The sequence below is a fragment of the Camelina sativa genome, chromosome 10 (genome assembly GCF_030686135.1).
Source record: "Camelina sativa cultivar CO46 ecotype springtype chromosome 10, ASM3068613v1".
Taxonomy (NCBI): domain Eukaryota; kingdom Viridiplantae; phylum Streptophyta; class Magnoliopsida; order Brassicales; family Brassicaceae; genus Camelina; species Camelina sativa.
The window spans coordinates 4,876,095-4,887,445 of NC_141889.1; the positions used below are offsets into that span (position 1 = coordinate 4,876,095).

The 11,351-nt window shown below is 36.3% G+C and overlaps 3 protein-coding genes across 4 annotated transcripts; 1 reads left to right on the forward strand and 2 right to left on the reverse strand.

Annotated features, from left to right (window-relative positions):
• Positions 1 to 46: 46 nt before the first annotated feature.
• Positions 47 to 3,677, reverse strand: LOC104717224 (CRM-domain containing factor CFM3A, chloroplastic/mitochondrial). Of its 2 annotated transcripts, XM_010434767.3 has the most exons (9): positions 2,646 to 3,677; positions 2,114 to 2,546; positions 1,896 to 2,026; positions 1,451 to 1,810; positions 1,203 to 1,359; positions 815 to 1,107; positions 673 to 732; positions 486 to 578; positions 47 to 394 (listed from the first exon to the last, which is right to left on the reverse strand). In XM_010434767.3, exons 1-9 carry the CDS (start codon positions 3,585 to 3,587, stop codon positions 317 to 319), a joined length of 2,547 nt encoding a protein of 848 aa, XP_010433069.2. In that variant the 5' UTR covers positions 3,588 to 3,677; the 3' UTR covers positions 47 to 316. The 2 variants fall into 2 exon arrangements, with proteins under 2 accessions (XP_010433069.2, XP_087325740.1); XM_087469614.1 differs by lacking the exon at positions 47 to 394 and having other exon boundaries at positions 477 to 578; positions 2,646 to 3,601.
• Positions 3,678 to 3,895: 218 nt separating this feature from the next.
• On the reverse strand, positions 3,896 to 7,107 carry LOC104717225 (cytokinin dehydrogenase 4). The gene is made up of 5 exons (XM_010434768.3): positions 6,347 to 7,107; positions 5,829 to 5,956; positions 5,095 to 5,352; positions 4,599 to 4,867; positions 3,896 to 4,475 (listed from the first exon to the last, which is right to left on the reverse strand). The coding sequence occupies exons 1-5, from the start codon at positions 6,975 to 6,977 to the stop codon at positions 4,184 to 4,186; spliced, it is 1,578 nt and encodes a 525-aa protein (XP_010433070.1). The 5' UTR covers positions 6,978 to 7,107; the 3' UTR covers positions 3,896 to 4,183.
• Positions 7,108 to 9,669: 2,562 nt separating this feature from the next.
• On the forward strand, positions 9,670 to 11,287 carry LOC104717226 (uncharacterized). The gene is made up of 4 exons (XM_010434770.3): positions 9,670 to 9,830; positions 9,950 to 10,050; positions 10,905 to 10,983; positions 11,067 to 11,287. The coding sequence occupies exons 1-4, from the start codon at positions 9,828 to 9,830 to the stop codon at positions 11,112 to 11,114; spliced, it is 231 nt and encodes a 76-aa protein (XP_010433072.1). The 5' UTR covers positions 9,670 to 9,827; the 3' UTR covers positions 11,115 to 11,287.
• Positions 11,288 to 11,351: the final 64 nt, after the last annotated feature.

Sequence of the window (11,351 nt, forward strand, 5' to 3'; positions counted from 1 at the left end):
GGGTAGCCTCCATCAGAATAAAAAGTAGCATGGAGGAGAAGACACATTTTAATCTTGCATGGCTTATGAAACGGAACCGCTTCATGAGCCCAACACATAAGCTTATATGTGATAAGAATTGTGTACACTTACAATAACATAAAAGACAAAAGATCCTCCTTTTTTCATCTTTCTGTTTTTCTTTATATTAAATATTTAAATTCTGAATTCGATTACGAGTTTATTTACATCCATGCCATCTTATTGTTTTCAAATCAGATAACAGGGGCTCTAATATCACGTCCCAAAATTGGAATGAAAGATTAAAGTTACCGGTTCAGGTTTCTTCTTCTTCTGCTTCCACCGAGGATAAGAAAGTTTCATTCTTTTCTGAATCTCGTTCTACAGATTCATCCTGATTCAGAATGTTCTATTTCAGATATGACATGGTTCAAGGAACTTTCATATCCTATAACCAAAAATCTTTAGAAGGGGTATCATTTTACCTCGTCAGAAGAAAAATCAGATTCGTCAACTCTCAAATACAAGGTTTCTTCCTCCTCTCCATCACTTTTCTTGCGGGTTTCTATATCCTCGTCCTGGATCAGTTTCCATGATAGTTTGTTTACTCAGAAGGGACTGAAGTAGAGATTGATGATCCATTGTAAAAAGCAATGAAAAATTTAATCAAACCTGTCCGGTCTTCAACAGCTCAATCCGTTCCTCTAGGTCTGCAACATGATACTTCAGTGCCTGTCAGATACAAAGAGACCAATATTGATCAGAACAACAAACCTTCAACACAAGTTACATGTAAAAATATCATCATCATTACTTCTCTTCTTTGAAGCTCAATGGATCGAGCAAAAGCCTTTTTTCTCGTCAGTAAGTTTGAAGGCCTAAGCCGAAATGGCGTCTGATAATTCTTTCCGCGATAGAGTATGATCGCATAGCCTTTCATGGTTTTATCAACGGATACTAATACACCTCCACTCTCAGCTTCCAAAGAGATAGCGATATGTTTGACTTGCGGAAGAGATTTGCCTCTAACTATCACTTTTACAAGCTCCCGATGTTTCCAGTGTAGATGCATGTTCTCAATGGTACCAGCATACACTTCTCTTCTTCCTGTAAAACGTTTTGAGAATAGGAAAATCAAATTTTTTTACAGATCGTTTTGGCTTTAAACGTGACACATGAGTGAGAACAGTCTTTGTGCTTACCTAAGAGAAGAAACGGATCCATACTCAAACCAATTTTGCGGTAAAGAAGTCTCTCTTCTTCTGTGATTATTTCTGAATCGGTTGGGAGATCCGATGGGTCAAGATCCATCTGCACTTTAGCTAAAGCTCTCTCAGCTCTTCTCAACTTTTGTTTCCCCTGGAATAAAAGAGAGAACATCATATTTAAGGCAGAGCAAATGTGTGCAATCAGATACCCAAAAGAAAAAGAAAATAAGAGTGATGCTCACATAAAGAAGCCTTAGCTCGAGATCTCTAATCAATGCTGCTCTTTTGATGGAAACTGATTCTCTCTTTAACTCCTCAATATCAACGCTGCTTGCATCTGGTGCCCACCGAGAACTTGCAGCTATAGTCTCAGCAAGCGTTCCAGCGAGTAATTTGGTTTTAGACAATTTGCCTTGTGATGTGAGTGTGACTCTAGTTGAAGCCATTCCCCGGGCTTGATCCTCCTTGGTTTGAAGAACTTCCGTTATCTCCTTTTGCCTCTCGGTCAATGCCTCTGCAACTGCAGGGGGCATGAAGTCATTGCCTCTGTAGAAGACAATATACTCTTTGTTTCTTGAAACAAGTACACCGCGGGTAAGTCTCTTCAAGAATGAACGAGAAAAAACCAGTAAGCACGCGGAAGATATTGGTGTGTATGCATATATATTATAGAGGTATTCATCAAACCTTAAGTTCTTCCGCCATTCTCTCATTCCGAGTGTTTTCCACACCGCGTTTGATTGCTATTTTTGCGATCGTGCTTTTTGCCCATAGCTTTACCATTGCCTTAGCCAGACCTTGTAACTCTCTGCTTCTCCCTAAACCGGATAAAATAAAAAAACAGTCACTTAGGAAAACAAATACTACTACTAAAAGAAAGCAAGATTATATGATTTTATGCATACCGAGAGCAAAATGTGGTGGGCTTGTTCTAGCGAGTCGACGCATTTCTGTCATTTCCGTGTTAGACAAACAAGGTTTTACTCCTTGGGGAAGAATCCTAAACGGACACCTATATCCTTCAACGTATGGAGGAAGCAAGTCTGCATCAACAGGTAACGGATCACACCCTGTCCAATCATGAAACCTTGGACCAATCTCGTCCAACAAATCATTCAATTCACATAGCTCAGATAATTGTTGTTTAGGCACATTCTTCGGGTAATTCGCAGCCTCTGGTATGTAACCCCTTGCCTTTACGCTTTGATGGATCTCAGGGCTTGTATCGAGATTGTTCTGTTTAATAAATGATTGAACACACTTGAGCTTGTAACTTATTCCTCGGTATAGCACAACCGAGCTTCCTGACCTCCATATCACTAATCCCCCAGTTTTCTTCTGTTAAACACCACAAACAACAAAAATACCAAACGCATTATTCAGAATTCAACTGAAAAGAACAGATCATTCCTTTTTTCGATAAGATTCGAATCTAACCTCCAAAACTTCATGAGTTCTCTTCATATTAAGAGAAAAAGGCTCACTAAATTTCAACTTGACAACTTCATCAACCTCCCATTTGTCATGAATAGCCTCAACCAACGCCTGTGTAATTCCTGCAGAACCTACTTTTACTCTCTCAACCATTCTCAAAGCTACAGTCCTCAGCCTACTCAGCTCATGTTCTGGTACAATCCTCTCAGCTTCTACCGTATTACTCTTCCTTGCTCTCCATATTCCCTTATCATTCCCTGAATTTATCACCCCTCTTTCACCATTATCTAAATCTGATTCTACAGTTCTATTGCTAGAATCGATACCCCTTCTATATCTATCTACAGTAAAAACATCATCAAAACTCGAACTTTGACTTCCTTGCTCGGAGCTAGTCGTAAAGCTAACTCCTTTAGACCCACCATTGTTGTTAACCCATGGAGGAGACATGTATCCGCTTGGTCTTGGGAAACTCGACGGCTCACTCGCTGAATAGAGTCGCTTGGAATCGGTTCTCTTACCAGATAAACCATACCCAGAAGAAAGATTCGAACTTGATTCGTCTTCTTCCTCATCCACTTCTTCTGCTTCTTCTTCTTCATGGTGTTTAATTTGCTCTTCTCGCTTCTGCCATGGCAATTTCTCGGTTTTAGGGCTGATTCGTGAAGACCACTTATCGCTAATTTCTTCGAAAAAACCCGGTTTAGGTTTTCTCTTCGTCTTCTTCGTCTGGTGAGTGTCTACATCAATGGTGGCTCTGATGACACCACTCAATTCTCGGGTGTTAAACCGAACTGTGTGGTTAAAGCTACGAAATCTGAGTCTACGAATTAAAAATTTAGAATTTACAGAGGCATCTAGAGGTTGAAGACGACGGAATTGAGGAGACGAAGATGTGGATGAGGAAACAGTGTGAAGATTCAGTGGGAATTGACACAGCGCCATGGATGAAATTTTGGCTAAGGAAGAGAGTTTTGTACGAATCTTAAAACGACATCGTTTAGACAGAGTTCATTTAACACTCCGTTTTTATGTAGCAGTACAACATGCTTGCCGTTTCGTTTTTATGACAGAAAAAAAATACAAAATAAAATGGTAGTGAGTGTGACTTTTTTAGATGATTAACTTAATTGATTTTTTTTTCTTAATAAAATATGTTCTAATTTACTTTTAAAATTTGTAATTTTTTTCCATGTTTTAACTACTGTCCCTTGTTATTAATAAAAGACGTTTTCTCACCAAAAAAAAAGTTATTAATAAAAGAAAATATTCCGGTCTTAATTTTAATTCAGAGAGGCTACAATATGTATTTTTTTTTTCTTTGCTTTTGACTAGCAACATATTTCATACGAAAACGAAAATATTAAAGACATGGACATAAAAATTAAGAGGAAAAAAATACAAGTAGAGTAAGATGCCTAACCCAAAATGACTAAGCTATTTAGTACTTATTAGTTAGACGATGAGCTTACTTGTCCCTTGGCTGTGCATGTTAAAGACACGTTCTAAAGTTACATAATAAGAAGATACATGTAAACAAGTTAATTAAAGATGTCTTGTCCCGGAGACAATAGTCTTTTGGGATCAAACATAATTTTCCTCCTCAAGAAATCATCCCACTTTGGTCCAAAATGCTTAACCCAATCTTCTTTTCTTATATAATGCATCAAATATTCTTTAATCTTAATTCCCGAGTTTTCACAAAACTGAATTATCTTGTCGTTGAGGTTTTCGAGTTCTTGCCAATTTTGAGATCCACCAGCTGACTGCAGTAATCCGATCACATAAAAAACGTCTTCGTCCGGTGACATCGTTGACATGCGGTCGTTCCATCTATATATTACCAACACAAAATCATGTTAATTATACGTTAATGGAACACACAAAACTTTAATTTTTTGTCATATGGAATCGAATGTTCAAACAAAAAAATACATAATTAAAGTGAGTATTTACTTGTTTCGGTTTGTGGGATAGAAGAGAGTAACACCAGCAGTTGCGGTTTGGTTGAGAAGAAGGCCATTGATAACACCATCGTGAAAATCTTGAATTCGAGATTCCGGGACAAAAATATTTAGCCATGGATGAGGAACTTCCCATAGCCCTAAAGATCTGAGTTTCTCTTCTTCGTTTCGGACACGGTTCAAGAAATCGAAATAAGGAACATCCTGTATGAACATGAAACCGGGAGCAAAACCTAGAGTTCTAGATAACATGTCCATCACCTACAAACAAAGATAGATATGAGCTAGATAATTAGTATGATGATATGGTTACCGTGATTCGTAGATTTGTATGAGTCGGCCGTTAAAACGTATGTATATAGTTCATGATTTATACATTAAGATTGTGCTTCATAGGATAAATAGTGATTATAATGATGATGATTATACTGATTAGGTGGTGTGCGAGTGCGATATATGTGTATGAGTGTGATGTATATATATATTACCTGGCCAATGATGGGAAGGGTCGTGCTATCATAATACTTGGCTACTTCGAGAACATAGATGATACGATGGTCATTGACAAGAGATGCAACTCTTGTTTGATCGGAGAGTGGGAAAAAAGAGGTGTCTACGATGCCGTTGGACATCATCAGTTGACCTTCCAAAAAGTCAACTCCAAGATCATTGGTCATTGATATTAAACGCTCTTGGTCCCTTTTAAAAGCCGAGAAGTCACTGTAGAGTATGCGAGACCATTTCACCTGCATTATATATTTATATTGTATATCAACTTTATATCTATAAATTAATCCATTTAAGAGTATCTTCGTTAGATTGTATATATGGTCTAATTTTTTATAAGGAAATAACATAATCATATGTAGAACAGAACTTTTACTTTAAGTCTTTATGTAAAAGTTTTTAAGCAGTTTAACTATATTTATATAAGACCTACGTGGGAAATATATAAAATATAAGATTAGATATTGACATCAACAAGATTTGCAAGCATAAGACAATATTACACTCGAGAGCAAGTCCTAGGATTGATTACGGAGAATCTAATAAAACGTAAGCAATATCAGAGATTAATTCAACAATTGTATAGATTTTATTCAAATAATTCAGACTCAGCATATTGACTTCAAGATACGTTCCAACCAAATCAAATCAATTTGAGAATTACGACTACTACCTTAATTTTAAATTGATTACATTATAGAATGATGATACGTACCCTTGTGGGTGCATGACCCAAAGCAATTCTGGCCCTCGTAATAATACCAAATTGACCCAAACCTCCTAAAACTCCATAGAACAATTCGGGGTTTAACTTCGGTGAGCAAGTCATCATTTTGCCTTTTCCTGAAATTAAAGTATATATTATGAACAAAAAGACAAACTACAAATATTAATATTTTTACTACAAATTAGCAATAATTACTATTTAAGGATCTCTCTTATCCTGACCAAAAAATGTTTTAAAAAAAATATTGCGTTTATACTGATTATGGCGTGTGAGTTATCCTCAAGAATCAGATTTGTTTATTTTTCTTGAAATTATATTATAGTCACTACACATGCATATAATATTAAGTCGCTGATCTTACTACAGTAGTCGCTTGCAGACAAAAAAAGCTTAGCATCTAGAAGGCCATAGATACTGTTTCATTCCTTAAGCCATTCTTATATCAACGAAAATCTTTATAAAAACAATTGTAAAGAGATTAGTGAAGTTAGGTTTATTATACGTACCGGTAATGACGTCCAGCTCATGAACGTTACTAATCTGAGGGCCGTGTCTAAACGTCTGACCGCCGATTCCAGCGTTGGATAACGTCCCGCCAACGCTGAGATACAAATAATCCGTCCAAGTAACCGGTGAGACGCCTCTCTCCACCGCCGCTTTCAAAACATCCACCCACATGGTCCCGGCAGCCACGTCAGCGTAAGTCCCGTCTGCTGAGACTACAACTGCTGCTGGTTTAGCCGCCATGGCAAGACACGTCATGTTGACGACGATGCCGCCAGGTGCGGAGGCTTGACCACGAAGGGAGTGGCCTTGTCCCCGAGCAGCCACTTTGAAAGTAGGCTCGGGGATGGTTGAGACGCCGTTGTAAGAGAATCCTCCGTTAGCGAAACCGAGGAGACGGGCCACCTCGGTGGGTGAGGAAGGGCAGAGGACGGCGCCGGGACTTTCGTCGGTTATGTTACCAAAGTCATGAGAAGCGGCGGAGATGGAGAAGGGATCGGTTAGGACGGTGAGGTTGAGTGTTATGGGTAGGAAGACATCAATGCCTTCCTCTGACTTGGTTAAGGTTGGGGTTAAACTTATAAAAAGCGTTATTAGGGTGATGATGATGCTTAAACCGAGATTCGTAGTCATTCTCTAATTAATGGGGTAGGTGAATGGGAAAACGAGACGGAGGATGAGATAATATTACTATTAGCGTCTTGTTGATTATGGAATTAGTATAGAGATCAATTAGGAAGTATGAGATGTATATAGAACCACAAAGAGATACCATATATATAAGATAATCTACACGTGAAAATCTTTGCGTGTTTTTATTGATGTTGATTTCTATACAAGTCTTGTTGACGCCAAAAAATTAAGATATACAAGTTGTTCGTCCAAAATCTAAATCAATACCATATTATATATATTATATATATATATATATAAATGTGTGTCTTTTTAAAAATATAAATATTTGACTGCATTGACTTCAAAATATTTATAGTATGAAAATAATTATTTCACCAATCCTATTATAGTTTTCTCAGTCCAGTTTTGGAGATCGAATATATAAGTTGGACTGAGAAAACTAAGTCCAGTTTTTTTTTTGAACACCAACGTACTAAGTCTAGCTATATTCAACAACAGTCTCAAAGGAACTAATATTCGATCGGTTTTTCCGTTATTGCTTAAAGTGTGCATAATGAAGTTGAACTTTAGATTTTTATCATCTTTTTTTTAATTAAGTCTTTGCTGCTAAGAAAATACTGTAGTACAATGTGCGAACGTTCAATTTCAGTCTTTAATAATAGTTTAAAATATTATATACGTTGAGATATATACAAATACAAAAATATATGTAGATTTGAGTGTAGTTGAGGTAGTTCCGTTTTGACTTTATAAAGATGTGATTATTTATTAAGATCACATAACGTAAATTTGAGATTGTGGAAACCGACCAAACTCCGAGTCTGTGGGCCGGTTTATAAAATAACACATTTTTTCACCCCAGTAGTGTTTCGTTCGCAGTTAAATACTATTCTTTAAAAGTTCGTCCAATTACAAACGTAACTTGAAACTCTCCCATAACAATAACACTACTAATAGAATAATAGCAAAAAGAATATGCGAACTCTACAAAGATCCAGTTCTTATTCAACTACTGAGAGTACGATCAGGAACCTTCCTTGCATCATATATACAAGTTTCCTTTATTTCAGAGATAGTTCATCTTTCCTAAGTCTTTGATCCCAACTTATTGCTTCACTTAAGTTACTTGTCTTGTTTCATCTCAGTTTTATCCATTTTCCGGGTTAAAGTGTAATCCACATATATATATATATATATATATATATAGATCACTTAGTGTGTCCCTAACTTCATATCGAGCTGTGCTTTCTATTTGTGGAACATGTATCGGTAAAATAAAATTGATTAATGTACTACATTCGAATAAATAAAGAAAACACTTGTGTTTACGTATTAGATTCGTTTAAGTTAACCGGCTGAGACTGAGCGTTTGAAACTACATACTAAAATATTGTTTGTGGATCATACATTCATACCCTTTCATCGTTTTATATTTATATTTTTCCATTTTCCTTTGGTTGCGTCGTTTTGTATTGCCTTTCTCCTATTAAATTGCATGTTTTACAATCAATTGGACCGGCGCAGAATTGTAAACACATACGCAAGTTTCAGTAGCGTGAGAAAGCAAAAGGCTCATTTCACCTCGAACTTCACTTTTTATAGTTTCTTCATTTCGTCTTCACAAAGTATCACATGCCAAGTTAGACGTACGAACACTTATAGTTATATATATATTTGTTATGGATTATTTAATCACAAACTCTATCCCTTATTGAGTTAGAGAGTGAATTGAAGCACACGAATGATATCACCGACTCACACCGTCCCGTGATTACATGACGTTCTACAAAGAAAACTGTTTTGTAACTCTGTCACCCGTAAGATTATTGATTTATTTAATCAATGTTAAATATAAATACATTTTTAGTCGATATATATTATATGTAGTTTTGATACCACACAAAAGTCGTGTGTAAAAACAATTATCGAAGTGGTGAGTTATGTGTTAAGCGATAACGTTCTAGCTAGCACCATATATATAAAGATGAAAAGCATATAGGTTATAGTAGCTAGTAGTTTTCAAACCACAAAGGTCGTTTTGGATAGTCGCATCGGACAAGCATACTAAAACGACGTTGATTAGATTTTCAAAGTGAATCTACTATTGTTTTTTTTTTTCTCCCACAAAATCTTTTTCACACACAACAGACAGAATTATTTTGTTCGATCCATGTGCTAAAAATTCGAAAAATATCTGCAAATAGCTAGCAAACGAGTAAAAACCTGTACCTTCTAAATTAAAAAAGCCATTTGATCGAGTCTCTAGCTAGACGATTAAAACGCTTACATCCAATTCCAAAGACATTAACATATGTGGTAGCAAATTAATTACAAATTTATGTCCCACCCACCTATGAAAATACTCGGCAGCCAGTTTTTCGTCATTTAGTATCGCAAGTCGCAAACACTTCTTGGAGAAAAGTTTTTGTTTGTAAATGGTCAACAAATTAAACCCTTACCAATTTTTTAAGTCTTTTACACGAAAAAAAAAAAAATTCATTAGTCATGGTTGACCAATACAAAAAGGATCTGGAAGTATTAATACAAAAATCTAAAGGCGTTTTACAATGCTGTATTATTAGGTAATAATTAATAAATTCGTGTTAAAAATTAATGATAGATAAAAACATTAAAAAATAAAGATGTGTACCTTTACCAAGTTAAATTGGGCCTGTTAAATCGAAACAATAACTGGCCCATTAAAGTTCCTTATTTGTGTAAACCGGTTAAGTCCAAACCGGGAGCGACTCATGTGTTAGTGAAGCGAGATCAGTCAAAAGAAGAAAAGGCTTATTTTTCATCGTTCCTCAGATCGAAGCGAAGAAGAAGAAGAAGAGCGTAGCAAAAATGGTAAATCTAGATCCGTTCCTGTGTTTTCAATCGCATATAATTTGATCTCTTTGTTTACTGCTGTATGATTACTGATTTTTTTTTTGTTTGTTTATGCTTTTTTTTTTCCCGGTGAGAAGGCGGCGAAACCAATTGCGAGTCCGATTCCAGTGGCGCTGTATCCGACTTTGTCGGTGTTCACTCTGGCGATTGGCCTCGTCATTACTGCTATCTTCTTCATGTAAGCTTACTCTCGATCTGATCTCTAGATCTTCGAAATTGGTTCCCAATTTTGATTTGCTTAATTGGTAGATTAGTGAAACAGTTCTTGATTGATTCGATAGGCTTTTGATAATCTTGATTTTACCAGTGTTTGATTAGTCATTGGGTTCTCTTTTTGTGTGGTAGTCATGACTAGGTTATGAATTATGAATCATCTAAGGCTCTACTCTTGTTTCTTCTTCACTGTATTTGAAGCTTAGCCAACATTGTTTCTTCTTATATATGGTTTCTGGTCGCAAGGCATTCTCGATTGCTAGTTTTTGGGTAGGCTTTTAAAGCTTTGAAGCTATAAGTTCATCACTTTCATGATCTCTTTGTTAGATTTGGTTTTATCCCTCTTAAATAGTAGAGTTTGTGGTAACAAAACATGCCATGGGTCTCGTTTTAATTAGCTTTTGGAAAATGTGTGAGGTCTACATGCTATCATGGTATAAAGACTCCCATTATATCAATGAGTAAAGGTGATAGATAGTTTATGGAATCAGTACTTTATAGATTCATCGAATGTAACAAAATGACTGATCACAGATTTAGTTAAGACACAAGAAAGTTAGATTTATATGATTCTCATTAAACAAGGAGCCTCAACTTTCCAAATGATGTCAAGTTCGAGGAGATATTGTTTGATTTTTGTTAGAAGTAATGTGTCGTTTGGGCTACGAGCAAGTGGGTACCTGCCTTGAGTTAAAATTTTTAAAAATAGACTGGAACCATTCGTATTAAGTCATATCAGAGTCTTCTGTTATTTGCAGTCCAACAAGGATTGATCAAAGTGTTGTTTTAACTTACTCAATCATAACATTTGTGTTGCAGCTACGAAACTACCTCATCTAGGAAAAACCGAAGCCTCGGAAAGGAGCTCGCTACTTCTGCAGTTGCATCTGTCTTCTTGGTATGGCTTCTCTTCTTCTCCATCATCCTCTTGTCATAACTGTCTTACATAAACCTAATGTTGGGTTTGAAATCTGTTTGCAGGGATTTGGATCGTTGTTTTTGCTACTTGCTAGTGGCGTTTATGTCTAATCCTTCTTCCTCAGTACCATTCCCAACTAGTTCAGAGACAAAAACAAATTACAGATTTATCTATCTTTGTTCAAGTGAAATCAGAGTTATGAATCTTGTTAGACTTTGAGAAGTAGTCTTTAAACACCAAGTTGCAAACTTGCAATCAATTATCTTGTGCTTTTGAGTGCTCATATCGAGTTTGGATTCGGCCGCTATTAGAACAGCGTATGCGTCGTTAAGTTAATTAAATTCCTA

Coding starts and splice junctions, on each gene's coding strand:
- LOC104717224 (XM_010434767.3), bottom strand. CDS start 3,587: ATGGCGCTGTGTCAATTCCCACTGAATCTTCACACTGTTTCCTCATCC. Junction 1,360..1,450: donor TCGAGCTAAGGCTTCTTTAT/GTGAGCATCACT, acceptor CTTTTATTCCAG/GGGAAACAAAAGTTGAGAAG. Junction 733..814: donor TTGAGCTTCAAAGAAGAGAA/GTAATGATGATG, acceptor TGTATCTGACAG/GCACTGAAGTATCATGTTGC.
- LOC104717225 (XM_010434768.3), bottom strand. CDS start 6,977: ATGACTACGAATCTCGGTTTAAGCATCATCATCACCCTAATAACGCTT. Junction 5,957..6,346: donor TGAGCTGGACGTCATTACCG/GTACGTATAATA, acceptor CTTTAATTTCAG/GAAAAGGCAAAATGATGACT. Junction 5,353..5,828: donor TGGGTCATGCACCCACAAGG/GTACGTATCATC, acceptor TATATAATGCAG/GTGAAATGGTCTCGCATACT.
- LOC104717226 (XM_010434770.3), top strand. Junction 10,051..10,904: donor ATTACTGCTATCTTCTTCAT/GTAAGCTTACTC, acceptor TTTGTGTTGCAG/CTACGAAACTACCTCATCTA. Junction 10,984..11,066: donor CAGTTGCATCTGTCTTCTTG/GTATGGCTTCTC, acceptor ATCTGTTTGCAG/GGATTTGGATCGTTGTTTTT.